General features: G+C 40.6%; 1 protein-coding gene across 5 annotated transcripts in view; it reads left to right on the top strand.

Annotated features, from left to right (window-relative positions):
- Window positions 1-27,093, top strand: part of KLF12 (Kruppel like factor 12) — a 255,665-nt gene that overhangs the window by 206,840 nt on the left and 21,732 nt on the right. For all 5 annotated transcript variants that reach the window (XM_039714609.1, XM_039714606.1, XM_039714610.1 and 2 more), the window contains one exon: window positions 23,771-23,928. In XM_039714609.1, the coding sequence (XP_039570543.1) occupies window positions 23,771-23,928 (158 nt within the window). The remainder of the gene's footprint in view (window positions 1-23,770; window positions 23,929-27,093) is intronic.

Genomic DNA, 27,093 nt, shown 5'->3' with positions numbered 1-27,093 from the left:
ATAACCAGTATTTTTGTTGACACATGGCTTGGCAAATAAAGGCTGAAATAGTAAATGGACTGTCCTCTCCGATGTGTTTCATCACTGTTTTCCATCAGGCATTCGCAATACTGATTTGAAATGTTTAATTATACTCAGAGTCATTAGAAATTTACTACATATGTCTGACTTGGAAGTGAGAGAAGTAACCTCTTCAATAAACTTACCCCCTTCCCCCAATTCCACGATAACATTGTGACTGATAATCTTTTCTCATTATTAATTTTTTTATAGGGATCATTGTCTTTAAATCTCCCTAGGCCTTCAGCTTAGGGTGGCTGTTGAGGGTAGATGTTTGCAGGACATTAGGGAACATTGTTCAGAGCAGCATAAACCTGCTGTGTTGTAGTACACCTCCATACTGCAGAAGGGATTTGCATCAGGATGTGTACCAAACAGTAGCTCTGCTTTAGTTCTGCTTATAATTGGGGGAGGAAAAAAAAAGGCAGAAATCTGTTGCTTTGCAGTAAGGCTCTGCTTAATTTTAACAGAGGTAGAGCTGTAAACCATGCTAAGTCATAAAGGTCACAGCTTCTGTGAGAAGTTTCTCTATTAATAGTCTATAAGTATTTTGTTTCTGCCAAGCTAGTGCTTAGAACCAAATTAGTCCCTCATTACAAGTCTGATACATTAAAGTCAAGAGTGTATCAGCATGCCCTGTGTTGCCTCCAGACACCTTCCACCGTGTCTCACACAGACTGCATTTTCATAAATGCACACATATGTAAATATAAGTAGGCAAATGACTTAGCAATTTGTTGAGCAATCAAACAGCTTCTAACCCAAATAAGTATATTTTTTCCTTTCAGTTTTCTCTGTTTTAACAATATTTTGCAAATCACCACCTTTTTTTATCAGCTGTATGAAAGTAGCTGCCGTGATTTCCCAGTGTCACCTGTTGTCTTCAGCATAGCAGCTAAAGATACTGCCATAATGAGATAAATAAATATTAGGTGCTCCTCTTCGTATGACTGCTTTGATGAGTAGAGTTCATTCTGCATTTACTGGAGAGAGGTGGACTTTTCCATCCCATTTGAAAACGTTTATGTCTAAGACAAATGTGGTGAATTATCCCAAGGATTGTCAGTTTCTCCCTGGGTCTGTTTTTCCTTTGGGCATCAAAGGAGTCTAAGTAAACCACTAAACTAAGTTAGAACAGGAAAAAAAAAGTTTTAAAGAGAACATAACAAGGGGAGATGTAAAGATATTATCCTGGATAAAAAAAAAAATCCCTCTTTGAAAATTATAATGTGAGTTCTAATCCTAAACTGAGCACCCAGTGAAGGCCAGAAAAACAGAGTTTGAAGAATGAGATACCTTGAATCACACACACCTTTGCATTCAGTAGGTATTGGGACTGTGACTAAGGATTTCTTATCTGCCAAATGCCACCCTCGTTATCATAGATTTCTCATTTTTAAGGATGCCCCAATTGCCTATATTTTTCATTCCATTTTATGTTTCTATTTCTATAGTACAAAAGAACATAAAAAAAGAATGAAGATAGAAGAAAAAAAAATGGGCAGTTAATTATTCTGTGTGTCATTCCTTTCTCTGAAAAATGGCAGTAACATTGTCCATCAGCCTCGCTTGGGTATTGAGAAAATAAATTCATAAGTCTGTACTCTGTTCAACAGATTTTATGTTGATTCTCATAGTAAAACCAATGAATTATAGATAGACCTGATAATAATTGAGAGTAAAGGGAAGATGGAGGTTTACTGCTTTGTTTGCTCTCTTTTTTGCTCTTTCTGGTAGCACAAAAATGAACTGTTTATTACTGTAGTCCTAAGGGTGAGACCACTGGTGATTTCTGCTGCTCTCATAAATTGTGTTCGGCCCTTGAGATGCAGTTTTTAAAGTGGCCATGGTTCAGTTGCCATTTCTGAATTGTAATTGTGTTAGACCCAAAAGCAAAGATTTTGATCCCGGTGGCGCAAGTACACTCATGCAAGCAAGTCTTGCACCTTCAGAGGATGCCTTTCATTTTCTTGGGGTCCCACAATGACACAAGTTTGACCATTTGGATCCAGTTGCAGGATTTAAGGTATATATACACCGGTTCCAGGGATTTTTTTACCCACACACAACACAGAACTGTTTCTGTTAGTGTTGGGTAGTTGGGGCTTGCAATTAAAAAGCATTGGGATAGTGTGAGTGTGGTCTTCTAGAAGACACTCTGTGTCTCCTAGTGTCTCTGTGTCTTCTAGTTGTGATATGACAAGGAAGTCAAGTTTTGGAATGAGTGGAAGTCTTCCTTTGTTGATTAAACATCTGAACCCTTTAGTAGTGACATAACTTGGTGATGTTAGTTCCTTTCTCAAAAGCAGCAGGGATAACCTGGTTGCACAGATGAATGGACAAATCTAACAGGCAGAGTCCAGTCCCTGTCCCTAGTCATGGGTATTTGCCGCTTTGCCTTCCATCTGTAACTATCCCAAAAGGCTGTTCCCTGGGTGCTTTCTGATGTCCCTGTGTGTTCCAACCATGGCCATACATGAATGTGGGAATCCTCAAAATTCTGATAGTGTCTGTGAACTTAAAGTCTAGTAGCTTGGTTTTTACAACAAAAATGGTTTCCCATTTATGGGAAACTGCACAGAGGAATCTGATCCAGCTGAACTGGGATTGCTTGCCCAAATAAAGTGTCTTGTGTGCTTAAGAGCTCACAGAATCAGCTCTAATTGCAGCAGTATACAAATGTTATGTAATTATGCATACATGAACCTGTGGAAATCTCTGTTTAAGCTATTCCTGTGTTTCAGTTTCATTCATGTGAATGTTGGAGTTGTGATCCTGTCAAAGGATGTGTGAGTAACAAACTGGAGGAGGCACAGTATCCAACCTAAACCCATTGTGGGGAAGACACTAGCAACAGGATGGGGCAGGGACATACTGGCCAATACTAGTGGCTGAGTGCCAGAGCTAAAGGTAAATATGAGGAGAAAAGGAGAAGCGTTCAGACAAGGTGTTTTTCCTTGAGCAGTAGTTTTTTTTATGTGTTAAGTTTTATGATACATAAAGTAGCCTTGGCTCATCTAATAGACTCCACCAGCATAGTGTCAGTATGCTGTGTTCAAAGAGAGAGATTTGTACAGTTGTTCAGGGCTTTAAAGCCGTATTGTTTAGGTAGACTTGCCCAGTTCAGATTCATTATGAAATGGCACCTTTTTGTTCAATTTCTTGGGTGTCTCTTTTCTTTTTTCTCTGTCTTTTGCCCCTTCCTTTCTGAGGGGCTGTTGTTAGCTGAAAAAAAGCAGCATTTTCCAATATTTCTCCAGGTGACTGATAGGAAAAGGGGGCAGGGAAAAAAAAAATCTTCCTTTCTTTTTTCCTATTTCAGGCCTCAATTATCCTGTATGCTTTGAAGAACCTTGTAGCTTAACTGCAGGACTGGCCTAATTTCTTTAACTGAAAATGCCTTGCAGTCACCTTCCCCAAACTGTGCAGCTTGGAGCACTGAAGTCTTTATTTTGGGGGAAGAGAAGGAAGTATAGGATTGTTTGGAGCATTAAGGAACAAAGACCAGGACGCTAGGGAAGGAGAAAACCGAAATCTAAAGGAGGCTGCTGCCATCTAGAGTCAAGACCTAACGTTGTTTGCCTCTTCGGGAGTGGCGTTCAAGTAATCTGTATATGAAAACAATAGTAGAGGAAAACCCCTCAGAGCAATGGAACTGCTTTTTTGCTTTTCATTTCAGTAGTAATAATAAGAACTTCTAAAAGTATTTTTTTATTTTTAGTAAGTGCTTTTTTGTTTACATGTAATCTAAGGTATTAATTTCAATTAAAATGTTCTCATCATGTGAAAATTGATACTTAACATAGTGCTAAAAGGAGGACAATACTCCTACAATAGAAATACAATTATTACATGATTAGAGGAGTTGACAAAAAAATCTTGGCTAAGCTGTGTACAGATAACTAGGACTGAAAACATTCCCATCAACATTGTATTCAGTATGATGTAGTTTTCATTCCTATATATGATATTGCTAGGATACACAGAAATATCTGTTTTGCTTTTTTCATTTTTTAAAATGTTTAATTTTATAATACAATATTGAATTCCAAACTTCACCTAATGGCTTAGTTGAGTTGTAGAGGTATTTTGAATTTTCCTTAAATTTTAATTTGAAGCACAAACTGTGTAACATGTCAACAGACTGGAAAGTATGTGTGTAGCAGGTAACCAAGTTGGTTAGAAGATGAGCTTCTAAGGTGGCATGGCCTCTTTCCAGCCAACTTAATATTTAACCTGAATTTTAAACCCTTCTGTGGCTGTGTTTCTGTGCATAGTTGCAGTGAAAGCAAATTAGATTTAGAAGAGTACACATAAAGATGTTGTGAGACTTGTGATCTGTGTTAGGACTTGTTAACCCAACAAGTGTCTTTTTCCTTGTTCTTGCTTGATTTTAAAAGTCTGCTCAGTACTTTCCAAACCCATGGCATTCATTGCAGGGGCTTGCAGAGTATCCTGTGAGTATGGGTGGAAAGGCAGCCTGTGTGTAAAAGGGTGTATACAGAGGGGCTGCCCCACTGAGCTGTTGCGGGGCTTTTCTCACCTCCTTTGTGCCCCCCCACCTCAGATTTTTCTTCAGCTCCAGCCTCTCAGTCCTTTGTGTAACAGCATAGTGAGAAGTTAGCACACACTACAGGAGGCAGCTTAATCAGGGAGATGATCAGTGCAGGTGCACAAAAAAGATCCAGTTTGGAGCTGAATGGAGTAAGGCTGTGACTTTGGACTCAAAGTGAAGAACTGCTCGTTTAGTTGTCTTATACTTTTCCCTCATAATTGCACTTAGATTCAATGATCTTAGTCTGCACAACTTGAAGACTTGAAGACTCAAACTGGAACAATGGCAGATGCATTTTCTCCTGTGTCACATTTGATGCCTTCAGTTGTCTTTGTCTCCTTTGCTGCTCCCTCTGCTCCTCGTCATCCAGTTTCACAGCCCCAAGAGAAGATCCAGTGATGGGTCCTTCTGGGGAGAGAAACTCTCTTGCACAAGGCCAGTCCCTCCCACCAAGGCACCACCCCACCAAAGTCTGAGCTTGCAGGAACAAGCAAACACTGTTGATGAGACCAAGTACCTGTGCTCTCCTGCTATGGAGCAAGCAGAAGCTCATGCTTTCATGAGGACTTGGGAAGCAAGCTGCCTCATAGCACAGCCATTGCATAAAGCAGCACATCCCATCCAGTTCCTGAAGTGATGGATCTCATTGCATGCATGTAGGAGTAAAAGTATGGCATTTCAAGCACACTGTCCTGACTTGGATGTATGAGAATGGCCCATCTCTGATGTATGGCTTTCAGGGTGGTGGAACAGCCTTGTTCTCCTTGATGGCTTGTAGATGGGGCCAAGGGAAAGAGGGCAGACATCAGGCAGAGCAGAGCAGAACTGGGCTCAGCACAGCATGTACAGGCTTGGAATACTGTGTCCTAACATTTGGTTCTATGTGTGCTTTCAGAAAAGATACCTATTACAGGATCATTATGTCTTATCATCTCTGGTGCATCCTTCTTGCAGAGCCTTGATATAACTGTTAATTAGAAAAAGCCTTTTGAGTAAGTTTCCATATTTTCATTCTCTATATATTTCACTTAGCCTCCTTTTCACTTATGTCATTGAATACTCTATTAATTTTCAGCTATTCAGACTTTGACCTCTGGGTTTTAGTCAATTAAATGTGTAAACACAATCTGTGCTCAGGGACCATATTTTAGCTAGATATATAGAGGCACTTGTGTCTGTACATGGAGCACTCCCTAATTTAAAATCAGAAAGTGCTCTTTGTCCTTTCCTTTGGTGCTGGCAGTGTTTCTTTGACCTACAAACAGAAAGGAATATGATTCTATTTTCATGGAAGTTCAGCTTAGGATCAGGCATTTCACATACTTTGATAAATCTGCTCAGCCACTTTGTAAAAAGAGGGCTGTCAAAAATCGCTTTATAGTGTTACTCTTCCTTTTTGTTCTCAGTTCTTTGAATTATCCTATTCTGAGTTTTGAAAATGACTTCACATTCGTTAGTAGTTTTGTCTTTTTCCATTTTCCCCCAGTATGCTCTTGTCTTGTTATGGCAGCACAGACACAACTATTAAGAAGTTAAATTCACAAAGTACATGAAGTCTTTTTTCTTTCATGTTCTTTGAACTACTTGATCTCTGTATTTAATTCTGAAGCCTAAAATGAAATTGTGGCACTGTATCTTTCTCTACCTTGCTCAATTCTCCACAGCTCTGAAAGAAGAATTAAGCATATGACACATTACTCATACTATTTTTCTTTGTAGTTGCTGCAATTAAAAAGATTCACCAAAAACTTTTTGAGGGTTGTGGGGGGATTAAAATTCTCTGCTTGCTGGCCTAACATGATTACCGCCTTCTCAATCTTTTTTTTCCTGCTTCTGGTTTAATAAACTTCTGCACTAACACAAGGTTTCTGTTTACTTTCTTACGTGGGCATAGACGTCTCAGAATGTATGAGCAAGGTTTAAAAAAAAAACAGGTAAATTAAATTGTTTGTATTCTCTGACAGATTGAACATTTATTCATTAATAAATTCATTGCATTCTTTGAAGTAAGAGCTTACACAGGAAAAAAAAGATGGAGGGGAAGAATACATCACAGCAAGCATTTACCGGGATTTTAGGTTTCTGCATGCTTGCTTACTCTTTATTCTGGCCATCCTCACCCATCCTCATTTACAATGGCTTTTCCTGCATGGCATCCACACAACCTAATATCATTAGATTGCACATACAGCACCTGGGTCCTTCCTGCATTTGGTGGGAATGTGGCATTACTTCAGGGAAGGGTGCTGCATTCAGTACATGTACAAATGTGAATAAAACCTGAGAGAAGCAGCAAACTGCTTAGAATCCTAGAGGGTGTAGCTGAGAGGGCAGAGTAAAAGAGTTAAATACATTTGGTTTGACTGAACAGCAGTTCAGGGCAGTGCAACCTCATGTCTTGGAAATGGCGAGAAGATGGAACAAGAAATAATCAATTAAACCTGTACAGCATGCATTAGGTGAAACAGTGACAGCAGATTAATTTAGTCAGTTTAGCTCTCAGTTTTTAAAAACTGTCAGCACCCTACTTTTGCATCACAGCATATGGTGGAAACAAAACCCTTTAGGTTATTTAAGAGAAGGAAAAGAACACAAGGACCTTTTGTGAGTGATCTTTGTAAGTGGGAAAGAAGAAAGTATGACAATGAGCTCTCGATTTGTTGGGTGTTAAATTTGAGTGCGTCTCCTAGTCCTGTTGTAAAGAGGAGCATATGTGGCTGCTGCTCCTTGAATGGTTTATATTACATTCCCCTTTCTTCTGTCAAGATGCCCTGTAGGACCTTTGTTATTACAGGTGATGTTGCTATGCAGCTGCCTTCAGGAGAGAGGATGAGGTGTCAGGTGAAGCATATGTGATTCAAAATTCTGCTACCTCACAACGTCTTGTCTGTGCTGGGAAAAAGAGCATGACCCATGCTGTGTGCATGGCTCCCTGTACTACCATCATGTTGATCCATGTTTCTGTATCAGTTATCATGCTGATAGTCCTGGCAGTTTTACTTGTAGACCTAAACCCAGGCAGAGGATAGGGATGGCTGAAGTGATGGCTCTGTGGCAATCAGTAGGAGGTTGTTAGCCAGTATAACCAGAATTTTCCCCTGAGATAATGATGTGTTAGTAGAGTTATCTTCTTTTAAGTTGACTCTTCTATGTTTCATAATTTGAGTCATTAGAGATTTCATTATTTTAATTACTTTTTTCTTCTGATATTCAATGAACAGCTTTTTATCAAAATGCCCTGTTAGATTTTGGTTAGCTCAAGTAAAAAATATTTTTATTACTGTATTTCCATTGCAATAGGCACTACTGTCCTTGAAATGTCAAATAAAATATGACGTGTCAATTACTGTATGTCAAGCACATGATGTATTTTCAGCCACTGTTGATTTAGATGGGTTTTGATGTGAGCTTGATGTATTCTAATGGTGCTTCTTCAGTTCAATGAATGTCTTGAAAACAACATTGAATGGCACATAAATCACAGCACCACCTTTTTCAGGGACTTCTGCCAGAACATGAGGTAGCAGCTTTGAGTTCCTGTGAATATTTGGTCTATAATCCTCTTTTGTCCCAGAGTTGGGAGCCTGTAGTTTCTGGCAGGTTTGCCAGCAGAGCAGAAGCAGTCTGGCCACACAACTGTTTTATTCAATTACTTTTTTAATCACTGCTTTAGAAAAAGAAAACCTGACATTTTCCTAAGAGATTTTTTAGAAATCCCTTGCCAGTATTTGGCTTGCATTTTGTCTGGTGATGTGTATGTGGTAGAAAAGCATGAAGTAGCACCATAGGTATCATCACCATATTAGTGTCAGTAAGGATTTCTCCTAATGATACTCACCTAAAATGTGAACCTACTTGAAGGATGAAACTCTCACTTCAGTCATTGCAAACAGTAAAGTAGCATTTCTGACTTACAGCCCAGTCAGGAATTGAGGATAGGTTATTTTCTCATGTTTTCTATTATATAATTCCAGCATTTGCTGGTTGTGTTTAGTGCTAACATTTACTCTTCTGCCTGGAAAACGTGTGCATACACGTGTTCATACAGCCGTGTGATTCAGTCCAGTCCCAAAAAGATGATACCACTCTGATACTGTGGTGGCAGGAGGAAGAGGGAGAGGAGGTGGGTGTAATATGCCCACAACTGGCCCCACTAAAATCATACAGAGCAGGATTAAGCATACCTAGGAAAAATCATGTGTAGTGCTCTGGGGCTCCAAGCCATGTTTTCCTCCTTTCCCTGTCTTCGCTCTATTAAAATGTAGCACATTGCTTTAATGAGAAGCTGTGCATTTAATTTGTCTATACTTTCAAAGGGTATTGTTGAGTAAGATGGGCATTGGAATAATGTGAGACTTCATAACAGAGTTGTCTTTCAAAATAGCTTTTAAATGCAGTGCTTTCAGATGGGTAGGGTTAGACTTCAGCCCTTCAGAAATACAAGCTCACCCGTGGGACATCTGTGTAAACCACATCTCTGCTCTTTGAACTCGAGAGGCTGAAATAAAAGCAGCCTGTCACAAAACCAGATGAGCACTGGACAATTTTTTGTTATTGCTCAATTTTTTGTCACAGAAACGAGACAGTAGGATTTACCATCCTGGTGTGAAGCAGAGAGCAGCACACTATGCACCACTCATTTGGCTGATATTCTGTGATTTTACATACCCTCTCCCTGCCTGCTTTTTCCAGAAGACATTTGTCAGGCTTCTGTATGAAAAGATGCAAAAGGTCCACCTGCCAGGCCGTCAGCCACTGAAAACCTTAAAGATATTATGAAAATTACTGTGATTTACTGAACATAAAATATACTGAAATTCAGACAGCTTGTTTTTGTAGAAAAGACCCTAACAAAAGCAAGAAGTAACTGGCCAGGGAACAAAGCTGTTTAACACTACCTGGAGCAAATGCATTGGCAGAATTTCTACAGCTTCATTCTGTGCCTGCTGTGGGGCGAGTGCATGGCAGGAGAGGGACTTCAGCGTGCCACAAGATGCTTCTAGGTCACACTTAATTAACATTATTACTATTAAAAAATCCATTCTGTCAGTATTAAACACTACCTACGTATGTGTAACTCATATGGTTGCATTTGAGTGGCCAAGTGTGAGATGTAAATGAGAAATGGATTTGTGGTTGCTGTTACAGCTAATATGAAACTCACTACAGACTTCCACTTTCCTACCCAGGCAAAGGGGGAGTTGGTGGCCTTGGAAATGGGACCTTCAAAGAGGATTTAGGGATGTAATTGAAGTAAATGGCTTGCTGAAAACAATATTCCTGCAAAAATGCTTAGGACATCAAGTTGTGTGTCCAGATTGGTCTTGTGTCAAACTCTACTTCAGGCTGCAACAACAGTCCTCCTTGCTCCATCCCTCCTGTTTAGGGTAAAAGTATGTAATGGGGCAAAGAAATGAGAAGTGGGGTGGAAAGGAAGAGCCCTGCTCTTTCCGTCCTTTGAAATATGTTTCTTCACCTCTGTGAAAGGTGTCACAAGGTGCCTTGAGCAGTCATCCTCATGTCTGAGGCAGTGTCAGCAGGGGCGCCTGTCCAGAGTGGCGGTGGCTCAATGGGGCTCATGGGGTATGGGGACCCCATTGCCAGGGTGACATGTCTGGCTGGTCTTACTGGGGTGGTTGCTTGTGATGGCCATTGTTGTCTCATCTGATCCTGTGCTGAATGCCACTCTGGTGCCCCCCTCCATCTGTCTAACACTTTCTCTTATTTACTGCAGTTACAGCGATGCCATTCTGTTATGCTGGGAGTTTTGGATTTGGATTTGGTTGTTTTTTTTCCTGTGCCTCTTCCAAATGAACAATTGTGACAGCAAAATGCTTTGATAATTATCCCTTTTTACTGCGTGCAAAGGCTCCAAATGTTTTAGGAAATTATGGGTGTTTTTGATCTTTAAAGTTCTGGTATGTTCCATCCCATTTAACAAAACAAAGCAAAACAACATATGTGCAGAGTTGAGTTTTGCTAGATTTTAACAGACTCCGATTTCTCCCATAAAATATGTAAGCACACTAGTTGTTCTTAATTACTATGTTGGCAGCAGTAGCTTTATTTGGTGACTGATACTGTTTATAAAATCTCATATAGTAAACAGGCAGAGATTTTAACAGATCAGGAAGGGGAAAATATCTAGAAGTGGGTGTGGCTGTTTTCTTGGGGTTTTTTCCTCCAAAATGGAAATTTAAAAAGTAGAACTAAATGAGTCCTGATGTGGATTTCATTTATTAAGCCAAACGTCCTGTTGGTGAAGATTTGGGAGAATAAATGTTTTCAGAGAAGCAGTAGGAATTCCAGAGATGAATGAATTGCATCCTGGGTCAGCACAACTGACTTTGGGCTAATATATGCAGGAAGACTGTGGCAAACAAGGGACCACTGGATCTTAGACCAATTCTGCTGACTGCACAGTTAAGATACTTGACATTCAGAGCCCTGTCTTCCAGCCACTCAGATGTGTCGACCTCTGCTAATGAGCAACATGCATAAATTAGCAAGGTGAATGGAGTGTCCCATTGTTACCATCCCTTGATTCTCAGCAGTGTAGGAGATGCAGTTGGGAGGGATATGGCAGCTTCCAAGAGAGCAGATTCCCTTTGCTTCTTTGCAAGGTTTCCCTTGTAATGTGTGTGTGCTTCTAAGTGTGAAAATAAATTGTAGCGATGGTAGTGTAAATAATAAATACATTAAGTATTGATAGCGATGCCATGGAAATATTATGTAGCACTAAATAGGACAAGGAGCATCGTGTGGATGAAGGACATCTGATGTCCATTACTAAGGTGTCTGCAAGAAATCCTGCTGGTGACAGGATGATTTGTCTGCATAGATGGAAACTTCATTCCTTCCCTTGTCCCTGAGACAATTTCATGTCAAAGGAAAAAGTTCGCTAACCTGAAAAGGGGTGGCCATTTAACCTCCTTTTAAAAAATGTTCATTTAATTACTGTACTATATGACTATAAATTCTCTTTATTTTATTGGGCAGCATTGTTACCAAGTGTGATTAACCTACCTAATTCTTGTGGGATGAAGTGAAATAAAATTGATTTAATAAAGCCTGCAAACATGGATTTTTTTTCCTGTTGCTAGTTTGTAGGGAAGGGCCAGGTAAAAAATCTGACAGTTGCAAAGCTTGTTCAACGTTGTATGTTTTTATCTTTCCCTAAACAGAACATGAAATGTCTTTTGGAAATAGCAGAATAATTTCTCTCAAATAATTGAATACTTGACATCCCAAGGGGAGGCATACGCCCTTTTACCAGTGGGGGAACATTCCTTGCCAGCAGAATGCATTATGTTACATTTCAAAAAACCTGTAGAGGCAACTTCATTTAGATCTTGCCCAGTTTAAATCCCTGCATAAATTCACATACATTGTAATAGTGAATATAAACACCTAAGTCCTCAGTTCAGTTTTTGCTTTAGCAGAGGTGGAGTGAAATCTTGAGCTTTATTTTGATGGCAAAAAGCCATCAGGATTTTGTTCTTGCCTTTCTAAAGAAGGTTATTGTCATCCTAAAGATGTTTGTAGTTTTCCCTGACCAGGAAATAGCCACAGTGAGGGCCACCTAGTTTTTCAAGTGGATGACCATGAGAGCAAGCCCATGAAGTCACCTTGACCCAGTGAAGCCCAGAGGAGTGGAGTTTCTTGGCTACCAGCCTAATCAAGGCTCTTGGAAAAGTGTTATGGTGTATTTATCAGGAAAAATAGACTTTGTACTGAGTGCAACTGGAACAATTTCTGTGACAAGCAGATGTGTTAAAGATATATTTCCTAGTACAAAATGTAAATTATGATCATATGCCCGCTTACAGAAGAAATTTTTATTTTAATCAAACCTTGCCTTTCTCATGAGACTTAAGAGTCTAAATGCAATTCTGCCTTGGTGAGAGAGTGTTAAGAGGACCAGTTAATGAAAACAATACTCTGGTTTCCTCCTCTATTGGGAAATCCTATGTTTGACTGCACTGAAGAGAATGGGAGCTTGGCCAGACTTTATGAGGCCTGTGTCCAAGCTGGATATCATTGTGGCTGGTGAGCTGGTGTAATGATAAACAAGGAATTGTTGAAATTTGGCTTTTTGATATGTGTGAAAAGTACATTAGTGCTCTGCTGCATAATTAATTACAAGTGGAAAAACTCTAGTTACTACAGAGTGACTATTTGCTGGGTGGAAATTGGGTTGGTTTTAATAATAGAGAGAAGAAAAGGAATGTTGCCCACATGATGTAACAGATCTGTGCAAGGCCAGTAAAAAGATGCAGTAACTCTTCCAGCTCATAGGTAGTAGTCATGAGTTCCCCTCTCTCAGAAGTTGTATGTCTGGGTGGTTTCTGCAGCTTTCAGGAACACTTTCCAACTGGGGTATAGATGAAGCCCCCAGAAATTTTTCAAATACTACCAAATACAGAAACTACAACTGTGTAAATTTCTATCTCTGGAAACTATGACACTCAGTGACAAAACCTGACCTTGTGATTCTTTAGAGAATCAGTTCCCAGCTGGGGAATTGGTAGCAAGTCTGGGGAAGAGGGGAGAAATTAAAGAAGAGAAACCAAGTGGTAGTCCTTGGGAAAGTACTATGAGAGGCTGGGCCTGGTGAAGCCCAGAACATTGCTTCAGGTGAGACTTGCCATAAATAGGTGCACAGGAAATAGGAATAGGAATAGAAATGTATAAATAGGAAAACCACAGATGCAAGGAGAGGTAGTGGGCTTGCTTCTTATTGCAGTAGTGTGTTAGTGCTCTGTTCATGTACTGGGACCTCACTCTGCTTTGTTTTGCAAACACAAAACAGCCATGAAGATGTGGCAAGCATCTCATAGTTCAAATGAGGAAATACGTAATTGATATGCATGACTGTAAAGCCAGGCACAAGGCAGCACACTGAACAGAAAAGCTGACTTCTTGTGTAAAATAAATACATCAGGATTCCTTGTTAATGAAAATGCTTAGTAAACAATCTGTAGAGCCCTTGAGTGGTATAGTTTAGATTTATAGGGTGTTTTTCTCTTGTTCTTTTATTAAAAATTTATTTCAGTAGGAGAGGGTGCTCTGGAAGAACAAAACAAGCAAAACTACAAATCTCAGAACGTATTGGTTAGAAAGTATTCTAGGAAGAGAAACCCAAATCTCAGAAGTATGATCCTGTACTCAGTAACTTTTTTGTCCCCTGAATCAATAAAATTATTTAGTCCCTTTTTTCCTAGACAGATAAATAGGTATGGTAGTTATATTATCCCAGTTATAGAAGAATACTTGGCGATATGTACTTTCACACAGGAGCTTGTAAAGGGCTGTGGGGCTTTAAAAGCCTGCATGGTCTTCTGAGATGGCTTTCTGTTGGGGGTGGCAAGGCTGTCTTTACATAAATAAATATATAAACACCAAAGTGTACACTTCAGTGTGGTCAACCATTTAGTAGTTAACAAAATCTGCTTGATGACACAGAGTATGACAGATGACCACCCATAATTGCATTTCACATGCGGTATCTAGGGTAATCAAATATTTAACTTATCAGTAATAACCCTTCTGAACAGGAAGAAAGTAAAGGTCATTCACATGAGCTTCAGTCCCAATGGAAACAATGCCCTCATTTAATATCACTGACTTGGCAAGATGCTGGTGGCAATTTTGTCAGCTAAGGATACAGAACAGAGAATTTCTAATCACCACTGCATTTGTTACTCTGACCAACAAGAGAGGTGGATGCACAGGCAGGAGTTGTCATTGTACAGTCACTGGGACTGACTGCTGTGCTGTACAGTGTGAAGAATCGGAATTGGAGATAGTAGAAGAAAGTGAAATCTGGAGAGCAAGGTACGGAGTCCTGCACTAGAAAGTGGAGGGTCTGTGCTCTTTGAACAAATAACCAGAACAAAGGGGAAAGGCATGAATATATGTACATACTCATCCTATTTCCATGAAGAACATTTCAGCTCATCCCATGTGTGCAGAAGAGTTGTTTTTATTTCCCTTTTTAAATAATTTTCTGCTGAGATTACCAGTATTGACAAGGCTTGTTTGCAATACGTGTTTCCAGAAAAGTGTGAAGGAAAAGTATGAATCAGCAACAGAAGAGGTAAAAAGCAGGGCCCTGTGATCTCAGAGCTGAGTTTGTAGGTGCTCAGTTACCCAATTTTCTGCTCTGTTTAAAAGGAAACAAGAAAGAACAGACTGGGCATTGATGCAGCCTCTGTCTGGAGGGAGAGTTAGTGCGGCTGGAGAGCCTGTGAATGATCACTGCTGTTCTGCCAGCTCTGAAAGGAGGGGAGGAAATAAGATGCTTTTTCCCTGCTAGACCAGGTTCAGCTCCCAGGCCTGAGCTAGCATGCATCAAACATGTGTGGCATACAGGATTTCAGAAATTCTTCCTACTTTCAAGAAGATGCTTTGTCTTCAGATCCAAAAAACCAGACCCTTGCCCATGCTCTTTAGTCCACTTGCAAGTTAATTGTGAAAACACATTTCCCCACTTCTTGAGGTTTCCTTTTTTTCATGAATTTTCACTCCTGTTGAGAAAAAAACATCAGGCTAAAGCAAAGTAAGCTAATTTTGGAGGTTTTTCTAAGAGAAGTGAAGCTTTATGTTAGCTCATGGTCACTTAGTAATATTTCATTACAATGTGTAGATATATGTGTTTATGAATATAAACACCTTGTAGAAGCTATTTAGAAAAAAACAAGCATTCATTAGAAACTCTCTTTAGAATATAAGTGTGGCTGAGCACTTGGAACTCAATGCCCAGAAAACTGTTGCTGGCTTTTTGTTTGGGTTTTTTATATTGCCTTCAAACATTTTCATCTTTAAACAGGACAAGACTGTGAACAACTTGATCTAACTCTGAAGAACCTTGCTGAGTAGAAAATGTATAGTTCCCTCCACAGATGAGTTTTTCTGTTAGTCTTTATTCCATGACAATACACCATGTTAAAAAAAAAGAGGTGTTAACGTGGGCTTTGCCATCCAGAGCAGTTTTTGCACTCTGTTCAGCCATCCTGATGAGCTGGAAGGGTCAGTATTGCAGCTGTGCATCCTCAGTAATATGCACATGTTAGAAAAAAATACTTCTAAACATATGTAAGCTGCTGTCATGTGTCACCTCAGAATCTCTGACAAAATCTAAGGACAAGTGTCTCATTTAAAATGAGTCCATCTGTCCAAACCAAGGGAAAGGCAGAGCAGTGAAACAGAATTATGTTTAATATTACTGAAAATGTTAAATCTGTGTGTAAAACATAATAGCCTTCCTGTCAAATGTTTCTAAAACCTTTCAGGTAGGAAGAAACTCTGTATGCTCTGGCATGTTAGGAGAAACGTTAGATTCATCCTTGTTAAGGAGCATCTCAGTAATTCAGTAGGGCTGTTGTGGGAGTTGCTGTTGCCCAGGTTTGGCTGCTGTTGCCCAGGTTTGGATGTAGTAGTGCAAGTTGTCATACAGCTATGAACTTCCTCAAAACCAGGAAGAAACATTTTAGTAATGTAGGCAATGCCTAGTGCAAGGCGGTTAGCATGTAATTCCTTTGCTTTTTCACACAATAGCTCTCTAGGGTAAAACTTTGTCTGTTAATTAGGGGGATATAGATGGAAAAGTTTTGCTTTGGGGTAGGGTTTGTTTTTGGGGTTTTTTTCCTGTGACATTTCGGAGTTTGTCATAGATTTGATTTATGGGTTTTCTCTGTCAGAAGTGCTTTACAGTCCTCCAGTCACCAGATCTGGGGGGTGTGCTGGAGCATGTCAGAGATGCTTTGTGGCCCAGCTTCCTTTCCTTAGAAAGCCAGAAGAGAGGAGCAGCATGAAAGAGGAGAATAGGGTGTGTATTTGGGTCTCAGCCCACTGTGGAACTGGAATGCACCTCAGAACACCAAATCCTAAGAGCTGGAAAGTGCCCCTGGATCCTACAGCACAAATATAGATCAGAAAGATCAAACAAATGTCTCATCTCTCAGCTTAATGCAGCTGATTACAGAAGTGATGAATAGTTTTTGGTAAGGTGTGCTGTGGTTTACCTTAGTGCTTTTCTTAGTAGGCCCCAAAGTTCTTTCCTTTTGGCAGAAGTTTGTTCCATGTATAGTGCTGCCACTTCCATCCCAGCCAGAGCAATGTTGTGGCACACTCAGGTTTTGCAAGGCAGCTCAGCAGTTCAGGTACCTTTATCTGGTCTCAACAGTAAATGCTGCAGGTAAACTCAAGGTCAAAGTTGTGTTTTGTTTGGTGACTGCCCAGGTCAGGAGTACATATATGTGTGGGAATGGCCATATGGAGCTGGAGCAGAGGATTCTCTTTACCAGGGTCCTGCCTCTGGCAGCAGCCAGTGGTGGATATCTAGTTCAGAGCATAACAGGAGAAACTTCTGTGCTCCTACTCCCATCTACCCATCTGCTCCTTGTGCAGCTTCAGTTCAAGCACTTTCTGAACCAAATGTATTCAAATGATCTTTTATCTCTGTCTTGTTTATCCATGTAATTTTCCTATTTAATATGTGTGCTGTTTGTGTATGCTGCCAAATTTCTCCTTTCTTTCTTGACAAAAAGTATAATTTTGAGTATAACATCACCTTAAAGTATAGTGATTGAAGTAACTGCTGCTAATAAAAGAGTAGCACATATTTTCCTTTTATGATCACCTTAAGTACTTCTTGATATGTTTTAATGTCTAACATTCCTAAGGCAGCTGTTTGCCTTTCATGAAACATTAAATAGAATCTAAGAATCAAAGAGGAGAAAAAATACATGTGTATATATGCATGTGCATCTGTTTATGAACCGGGGACAGTAGCAACTTTGTAATTTTTTTTTAAAATAAATATTCAAATGAAGATTTTTATCAGGTGAGGGCACTGATATTTAAGCATTTTATAGCAAAAAACCTACTATGTTTTATATAGTAGGATTTTGGCATCTGACTACTAGAAGGAGTTGTATAAATTGTAATGAGAAATAAAATCCATATCATATTTCTTCATGGTGTAGTGTGTAGTGTTACTGCTATCCTGAGTGGGATGGTAACATTACTTGACATACCAGAAAATGAAATTACATTATGTGAAAAGGTGTTACAAAATAAAGTAATTGAGAGTTGGAATCTAGGAAATGCTATTAAAAGCCACTCTTCAAAAAGGCATGGAGTACTCACATGTCTGTTAGCATGTGAAACTTAAGGTCTTAACTAACAGAAGATACTTTGTCTTAAGTGGCATCAGCTCCATAAATGTGTGGTGTGCTGCTGTGGGTGTGTTCATTCAGAAGAGTGCCAGAGGAGCCAAGCGAAGTTGTTGGGACTGTGGTCATCCCTGCTGCCGAGGGTTCTTGGTGGGCAGCTGCCCTGGGAGACAGAGGAGTGACAGCTGCCATGGGAGTGAGTGAACATGCTGTTCAGTGTGCCCAGGGGGTGCCATCCCACACTGAATCCAAAATCTAGGATTTAAAAACATTATGTCTGTAGTTAGTCACTTAACAGCTCTAGTTTCTAGAAATGTTAAGCAGCCAAAACCCATGATGCTTCTTTCTGCAGCCCTGGTTCCTTTTGAACACTGAACAAATGCTAGAGATCCAAGGATTTCCTTCAACTGCTCATTATCATCTGAATGCAGGCATGTAGTACTCTAGTTTTCTGCTTTTATTTAATTTGCCTGCACTTTTAATTACTGTAATTTACAGGCTGACCGAGAAGCTTTACATGTCTCATAAAGTAAAGATTCACATTGCTAAATTTATACATTATTTGAATATTTGAGTATTGTATAGTGACATATTTTTCCCTTAAAAACATAAAACTTGTAAATATCGAATGTCTAAAATTGAACTGAGCACCCTCAGGTTATGACCCTCAGGATATGACTTCTTCTATCATGTATTGCCAAAGCACATCATCAGCTCATAGTTATTCGACATGGTCATATCTCCCAGTTTTTGTTTTCAGCTTATCTGTTTATGTGGTTATTTTTCTGTGTGTTTTATACTCAAATATTACAAGAAGCAACTTTTCTGTGGAACAAAAGCTGGATTTTCCAGTTGTTCCTGATGTTGATTGCTTATGTTCACATTCTCGATTTCTTCACACATATTCTAAATTTACATGGAAGCTGTGGTAATCACAACTGGTTCCCAGTAAAAGGGGTGGTGACAGTCCCCTAACCCATGGCCACACGTTCCCATCCCCTGCCATGTGTCAGTGCAGGTACTTGGCAGACTGTCCTGCTTAGGGAGTCAAGCTACCAAAAGCTTCTCAGATTTTTTTTGGCTGAATTTTCTTCTTGTTACTGTGGGTGCTGCACTGGCTTGCTGCAGAATCAGGCAGGTGCCGGTGCCAACACAACAGAAAGCAGCTGGAGTGGGACTGTCCTGATGTGCCATCTCAGCCAAATCCTGTACTCAGAGCCCAGGGGCTGAGAAGCACAAGAGGACCACAACTCGTGTTACGTTACAGGGGCTGTCCTGCTGAGCCCCTCATCCAGGCTGAGCAGATGCTGCACGGGCATGAGCCCCATCTGGTTTTTCTCCCCATAGTAGCCAGAGTGGAGGGGACATGGCTGATACATCCTGGGCCTCACCCCAAAGGGAAGAGAGCATCTGCTTTTAGCAGCCATGGATTGTTATTAGGGTGCAACCACAAGTGTCTCAATTAACTACAGGGCCAGCTAGAGAGGAAGGTAATGCAGCCTGATTGCTGTAGAGGAGGGACTTAGGTAAGGTGACCGGGATGTTGGGTACAAACTGGTTCGACCTGTTAGCCCTGGATCAATGTGTTTTCCATGAGGACTTCGGAGGCAGGCAGGATGTGTTGCCAGATAGTCTGAGCTTGTAGTGGAGGGGCCAAGGAGGAGTAAAACTGGTAATCACAAGCATGAAGATGCAACTCTGGGACACTGTTTGGGTTTGTAGAGCAAAGAGCAAGGCGTGGCTTGATGCATGTCCCTCAGTCCTTGCTGGCCATGTCAGCCAGCCCTTGGCTGCCTCACTGGGATGCCAGCAGCACCCAGGAGCTTGTGCTTGGGTGGCCAAAGGTGACCCTGAGTGTTTGCCACAGGGTGAGTGCACTTGAGCACACTGTGAGTGGGGAGCAGCCGGTGTGCAGGGACTTGGGTTGTGTCACGATACTGAGCACAGTTCAAGGCTTTAATAAACAAACTCTGTTCCCCAGGCAGCTCTGCTTGGCATATTGCTCAGAAAACACAGGATCACTACACAGACACCCATTACATGTGGTTAAAATGTAAGAACATTATATGTTTTTAACAGTGTTACTGCCTGTGCCAACGGCTATTCACTGTCCACACAGAACAGAGTCAAAGCATCTAGGAAGTCATGGGCAGCAGTCATAGAAAGTGAAAATAATCCTGCAGCCAGGTTTGTTATGATCCACATCTCCTGCAGTGCAGATCGCGTTCAGCAGAACTTCATGGCCATCTAGTGGTGAAGCCCCAGTCGGTGTTAGCTTTTGCAGACTTCTGTCAGAGAGACAAGAACTTGGCCATGTGTGAGTTGCAAAGATGTATGTTTTCACTTCTAACTGGAGGTAACATGGCTGAATTTTTATAAATCACCCTAAATGCTCTCATTGGTTTTATTCATTTAACCCTACGAACTGTACTGAGTACAGGTGTTGCAGCGGGTCATGGAGGCAGCCAGCAGTCCCCCAGAACTCCCATTAGGTGTAACAATTTCTACACTAACATAGAAATTACACTGGTTTTAGAAATAATGAGCTGCAAATAAATAAACATCAAGCTGACAGATCAGAACCCAGTTTTCTTCTTTGTTAATTTATCTTTCAAACTTCATGTTTCAGCAGTAATTTAATACATCCTGCTGAGCTGTTAAGTGTGGCATCAGTCCTACTGCAAAAGCCCACCTTGAGCCTTAAAGGCTGTCTGAGATCATGGCCATTCACAGAAGAATTGGAAGCTCCTCCTCAGGGTACCCTGGTGGCTCTTGGCTGATGACAGGTTTCCAAGTCTTCCCTCTGTGCAGTTGCTGGGGGGACACTTAAATTTGAAGGAGGCTGCTACTATATGGTTTTGGTTTTGATTGGAGAAGAGGGACATTGTGGTCTTTTTTTGTGCTGTTTTTCCTTTATTTATTTATTTTAAAGAATTTTAAACAAACTGAAAGTAAGTTGAAAAAAATAAATGCCTTTGAATTCCCTGACACATTTCAAAGTCTTTGTCTGCCATGGTGCCATCAAACAGTAGCTTTGGGGACCTGTCCTGACCAGAGACACCACAGCCCCTGTGGCCTTCGAAAGGCACCAAATGTGGTTTTGAGGACTTTCCTTCTGTCTATGTGGTCAGTGAGGGTATTTTACAGAAATCAGTTGAGAAAGGAGAGGGTGTCCCTTTACTGTTTGCATGTCAAAGGGAAGGAACATCAGCAAATCATCTGGAACTTACTGTGAGAGGGGCTAACCTGAAGAAGCTCAAAAAAACACTTTGTGCTTTTTTTAGGGTATTTGGTGATATCCCCATTTAAGGTCACACAGCTTTTGCAAGGCTAAAACCAAGCTGGTGGTGTCAGGTGGATTCTGGCTCCTTTACCACCATTGAACTTGTCTGTCCTGGGGCCCTGTGACACAGCAGTTGAAGTGGCAGAGGAAAACCACCTTGAGCATATGCTCTCACTTGCCATGTGGGTCTCCTCTGCTGGTTAGTTTGTAGTTTACGCTGCAGGGCTGCAAGGGAAAGGCATGAGGTGACATTTGGTGGTTCTAGTTGACAAGAGCTTTTCTCCTTGCTGTGCTGAGCAAGTGATGACTGTGAAGCTCTCAGGAGATGGTGACAATATTCATCACCTTCTGTGGCTTACTCAGTTATTTTCCCTCCTGTGGCATAAGTAGGGTGCTGCACTTTTTAGAAAGAGGGAGCAGCAGCATTGATCATGTGCCACCTTCGTGGCACTGCTCTGTGCCATCCTCTTCTGTATAAATATCTGGGAAAGCACAGAGCGGTTCCCAGCAGTGAGGTCACTTTCTCATATGTGACAAATAGCTTTTTATGAGGTGCTGACTCTTCTTAAGGTTCAGTTTGTCTCGGGGCAGGAAATTGTAGCATCATTTTAAGCTTGATTCTCCTCCTATTTAAATGAGCTGTACTATCCAGGATCTGAACACTCTGTTACAAAATAGGGTTTTAAGACAGCTCAAAAGTTGCTTGCAGCAAAAAGGATGCACAAATACTTGCTTTTAAAGATCAGGATTTCCTAGTTTTGAGCACTGGATTTTGTATGTTCAGTATTGAGCTTTAACATTTGATTTACAAGTTTGCTTTTATTTCAGCTGGTGGGATGTTTAAAAAAAAACCGTACTGGAGTAGTGAAACCACTCTCAGTGAATTGTCTAACCCAAGACTTTTATTTGTTCTGGGATTCAGAACAATTGCTTAAATGCAATTCCTAAGCCATTTCTGTGAGAGCTAGACATACCTGTATTCCAGTCATATAGTTAAAGTGCTAATGTTTCTTACTCTCTTGGGGACAGTTTTTGCCAGCTAACGTTACTATGGATCTCTATCCACTTCTGTCTCCATTTCAGGAATTCTCTGCACATCTGTTTACATGCACCATATTATAGGCAAAAATAATTAATCTGGAGAATCTCTTGCCTGCAGGTAAATATGAATATGTGTTAAAAGAGTACTGTTCAGAAAGAAAGTACTTTTTTTCCCCCATTAGTGCTTCAAATTAGGATTGTACTGTGAAAATACTTAAACAAAAATAAAACTGCATAATTTGGACTACCACTAATTCAAGGCTTAGAGATTTGTATGGAGAGAATTAGAACATTGGTGAAATCATGTAGAATGGTGTGAGATGCTTTATACAAACATTTAACCCCATATGAGTAGTCCTCAGCAAGTTCTGGAAAGCTCCAGGAGTTCAGTGTGTGCCGTAACAACTACAGCTGTGCAGGAGCTCCTCTGACAGGAACTTGCAGGTCGGTGTTGACAGAGGTGCCTTCCAGCAGAAGCATCAACATCAGTGCTTCTTTCAGATGCCTGCCTTAGTAGCTCCCCCAAAGGTTCATGCTTTTTGTTCAGATTGATCTTAAGAGTCTAAAAGAGCAGGCTAATGAGTCTGTAGCCCATTTACCCTGAATGTCAATAAATCTGGGAAGCCCCAGAAACCCGATGAAGGGCAGAGTTGTTCCAGTACTTAACTAAACAGGCTGCTGTAGCTGTGGGTGATGGTGGTTGCTGTGCAATATAATCGTAGTGAGGTTGATAGGATGATCAGTTAATAATGATTTATGGCTGGGTGGTATGATTACTGGCAGTCAATGAGGGTTTGAATCACGGCCTTCCAACTTGATAATAACTTATCTAAGCAAGCCAAATGCATTGCGGTAGCAAGGCTTTTTCAAGTAATACATCCAGCACAGACTGTACTTAGAAACTCATGCAACATTACTTCAATGCTGTATTTTTAATTGCTTAAAATTAGGGTAACTGATAGGCTGTAGGACATTGCTGTAAATGGAGTATCTTTGATAAGCATTTATGTGTTTCTGTGGGGATTGTTCTCTGGCCTTGTTCTTAAACTTCATTTATCAGTGGTCTGAAAGAAAATAAATTTCATTGGCTTGCACGTGATAGATTGAGAACTGCTAAATGGGAAAATGGAAAAATCACTGCTTCAGAGTGATCTGGATCTATTAGCAGTCTGTATTCAAGCAAACAACAGGTGTTTGGCCTAATGCGAGGATCCATAGTTCAGATCTGGGTGCTGGAAACACTTTTTCATAAAAGGTTTCAGGCTTTTTATCTATTTAAACTTGTCAAAGAGAAGTTATGGAGGCTATATATAAACCTGTTTAGAAAACAGTTCAGTGAGCTTGTGCCTGGTCACATGTCAAATAGAAATAGAGCTCAGATAAAGTCAGGCTGCTTCATTATTGGAGCAGTATTTCAAGTATCATGGTGGGATTTTTTGGGCAATAAGCACTTCTGCATCAAAACTTCAGTTGTTTCATACTGCAGAATATGCTCTAGTTCAAGCACTAATTGTGTCAAAATGTTGAAAGGGAAATAGATAATTCATTTTCTATGTCACTTCTAGCACAGTCTCTTCTGGTACAGCTGATTTTTTGGGACCAGGCTATACACCATGCTCTTGCTTCATTTTTTGCTTCTGTTCTGTTTTTCAGTTCAATTTCACCGTTCAGTATTGAGAGCACAAGGCGTCAGAGGAGGTCTGAGTCTCCGGACTCCAGGAAGCGGCGCATCCATCGGTGTGACTTTGAGGGGTGCAACAAAGTGTACACAAAAAGCTCCCACCTGAAGGCTCACCGGAGAACGCACACAGGTAAGATTTGCTGGCACTGTGCACTGTGGTTGAGGCAAGTGGGTGTCTTTCTGTCCAGTTTAGGGCATAATGAGCTTGTCATCCTACACTAATAGCCGAAGGCCTGTACCTGAATAACAGAGATGTCTGTGAGTGCATTGGCATTCTGGTGCAAATCAGGTGTCAGCACAAGACTGGTGCACCAACCAGACTGTTCTCAGATGAAACTCAACAGAAAAGTGGCCTCTGGGGACATACTTGATGTGCGTCAACAAAGTGTGGTCATTGCTTGGGACCAGCCAGAGCTAGTCCAGAGAAAACCCTCAAAAGCATATAGTGTGGTCATGAATCTTCAGCAACATTTTTTTCGCTCTACAGACCTGTTTGTTTTGAAACTACTTGCTTTTACAGATGTAGCCTATGGATGCCAGGAGCTTCTGAAATCCTTCAGTTCAATTCAAGGGTAAACTCAAGTCCTCAATATGTCTTTCTAGAGGCTTTCAGAGGCACCTGTCCCATACTGGAGAGGGAAGTCATCACTGTATGAGAATCAGTCACACTAGATTCCTACAGCAGAAATGCAAGAGAGATGCTTAGAGGAGCTGGGCCCCATTCAGCGGTGACCATACTTAACACTCAGTCAATACCTGGTGTCCTCATTAACTTTATGGGCTGTAACTAATCTGTATGGCAGGCATGTAAGGGTAGCTGAAGCAGTGATGTGTAATAGTTCTAATTTTATTGTGGATAAACTCAGGAGCAGCAATTTGAAGTTATCAAGAGCAAGTCTAAAAGGGGATTGATTGGATAGCTGGAAAGGTAGTGAACAGAACGCTCTGAGCCTCAGTGCTATTCCTTACTCTGATGCTGATTTGCTTAAATTAAATTTATTGATCTCTCTGCTCTTAATGGACTTTAGCATTCCTGTAACTCCTTGGAGGAAAGATGGTGTTTATCCAGTGTATAGGACAATGTTGTTCTTTGCTGAGAATCTGCTGGTGCTTTCTGTGATCTGATGTACTCTAAAGAGTATGACATATTATTTTAGAAAATTAAGTGAAGGCCTCTCCATTTCAATTGAGGCTGCATCTCCATCACTTTTTCCAATATGTCTTTTGGCTGGTAGGACTTTTGTTGAGAGGAGTTCTGAACAAGGCTCCATCCTAATATCCCCTACTAAAACAATTTCTGTAGGGTAAGAGTCCCTTCCTTAAACAACAGAAATGTTCTGGTGATCTGGAAATTTCATTACATTTCCTTACAGGCCAGTTTTTCTGGTTTCTTCATATCTTCCCATTTAGATGACCCTTCTGTTCTCTCATTATTTGTCATGTCCTGTCTTAATTCTTTTTTCATCTTCGCTCTTTTTCCCACCTTAAATGTGGTCTTTCATCCCTACTCTTCTAATATCTTTTATATACCCCTACCCTGTCACCATTTTCTGTCATTCTTGTTTTACCTCTTTTATCCCAGTCTCTTCTCTGTCATTTTCCTTCTCCCTGCTGGATTTAGGTGTTGTTTCTTTTCTTGCCTGTATCACCCTTTGAGCGTTACACATCTGTAACAAATTCAAAGACAGAGAGCCCAGCAGAGAAGAGCTGTAGATGGTTTGGTTTGAAACAAAAATACCATTTATCTGCTTACACTACAAGGAAGTCACTCTTTTCTATCCTGTCAGGCTGGCAACCAGCCCAGGAGTACAAGCAATCATCATGTGAGTTACCAAACTAGATGTGGACAACCTCAGAAATGTCACACCCAAGGCAGCCCAGAAACAGAAGAGGCTCTTTTCTGCAGTGACATTTTAAAACACTGAGAATTACATTTGTCAGAATTACATCTGTAATTCGTCAGTGATCTCATGGGGCAGACTGGTGCTTGCAGGTAGTGCACCCAATTAGTGTTAGGCAGTCAACAGCACTGAATCTCAGGCTGTGCACATAGGGTGCTCAGAAGTAGCCACTGAAGGCTTGAGGGGGATTGTAGGAAATCCCAAATTTAAGCATATGTATCTCTCCACCAGCACAAAAAGTGGTTTGTCTACCTGCTGTAATTGTAAGATCCATATCCCCAGCCGTGGTTCCCTGGCAGCTGGGTGTCAAGGCTGTGCTATCTGTCTGGGATCTCTGGGTAGTCAGAGAAGAGGGATTGGCACCTCTGGGGCATATTATTCCCTCTTGAGGTATACCCAGAGATTGGCTTGCAAAGGTGCTTCTCTTTCACTGCTGAGTACAGAGGAAGCCCAGATACCTGCCAGGCTGTGAGTTGACTGAAATGGATTTCCACGCCAAAATACAACTGCCTGAACTGTTTTGTATTCATGCTGGTAGTGGGTTTATTACTTCAGGGAAAACGAGAAATAACATTGAATCAAAAACCTCCATTAAATAGTGAGCTGATAACGGCTTTATAGTGACATTGCAGCAGGCTTGATGAAAGACCTGAAATCTATAAAAAATGGTCAGTGCTGAATTTAGCCAGTGGATCCAGTGAGAAAACCTGTGTTATGCTGTTAAAATTAAATGTGCTTTACAGGACACTTCAGAGGTCTTGATAAGAAGTTGGTAAATTCAGACTTGCATGTAGCCTTGGCCATGAGCGTACTCATTTTGTACTTGGCCATGTACTAATCTCATCTTGCATTTTTTATCTTGGCCTTTACTTTTGCTTCAGGCAAAAGAAGTTAATTATTCACGTATGACCCACAGTAATTAGTGCAGTTTTGGATAAGTATAAATGAAGTATGACAGCTATGCACGCAAGAGTGAGCAAGTTTCAGTAGGAAACTTTCTGAGAAAAGATCACAGAAACTCAGCATTGCATAATCTGTACCTTATTTTTTTTAGGCAGGCTGATCTTGCTGACAGTTGTTTACCTAAGCAGCATGTTCTTGAGAACTTTTTTTTTCTACGATCTTAAAGATCTTTTCCAAACTACATTATTTTGTGTGCATAGTCACTGAAACATTCACAGTAGTTTAGACTCAGGAGGAAAAACAATGTGGTGTTATGATAGGATGAACAGATTTGTTGGTTGAAAGGTGTACTTCTTTTCATCCTAATGGAGACCAGAAACAGAGTATTATAGATGGTAACAGCTGAATTTCATTCTCTTGCAGTAACTCCTATGTTTTTTAAGTATGCTGTCATCTAGCTCCTCAATATTTGCCACCAGTGTCCTCAAAAC

Source organism: Passer montanus, unplaced genomic scaffold, assembly GCF_014805655.1.
Source record: "Passer montanus isolate IOZ18808 unplaced genomic scaffold, ASM1480565v1 scaffold30, whole genome shotgun sequence".
In the NCBI taxonomy this organism is placed as follows: domain Eukaryota; kingdom Metazoa; phylum Chordata; class Aves; order Passeriformes; family Passeridae; genus Passer; species Passer montanus.
Note: the sequence above shows the minus strand (reverse complement) of the source record. Positions and strands in the feature narration are given on the sequence as shown.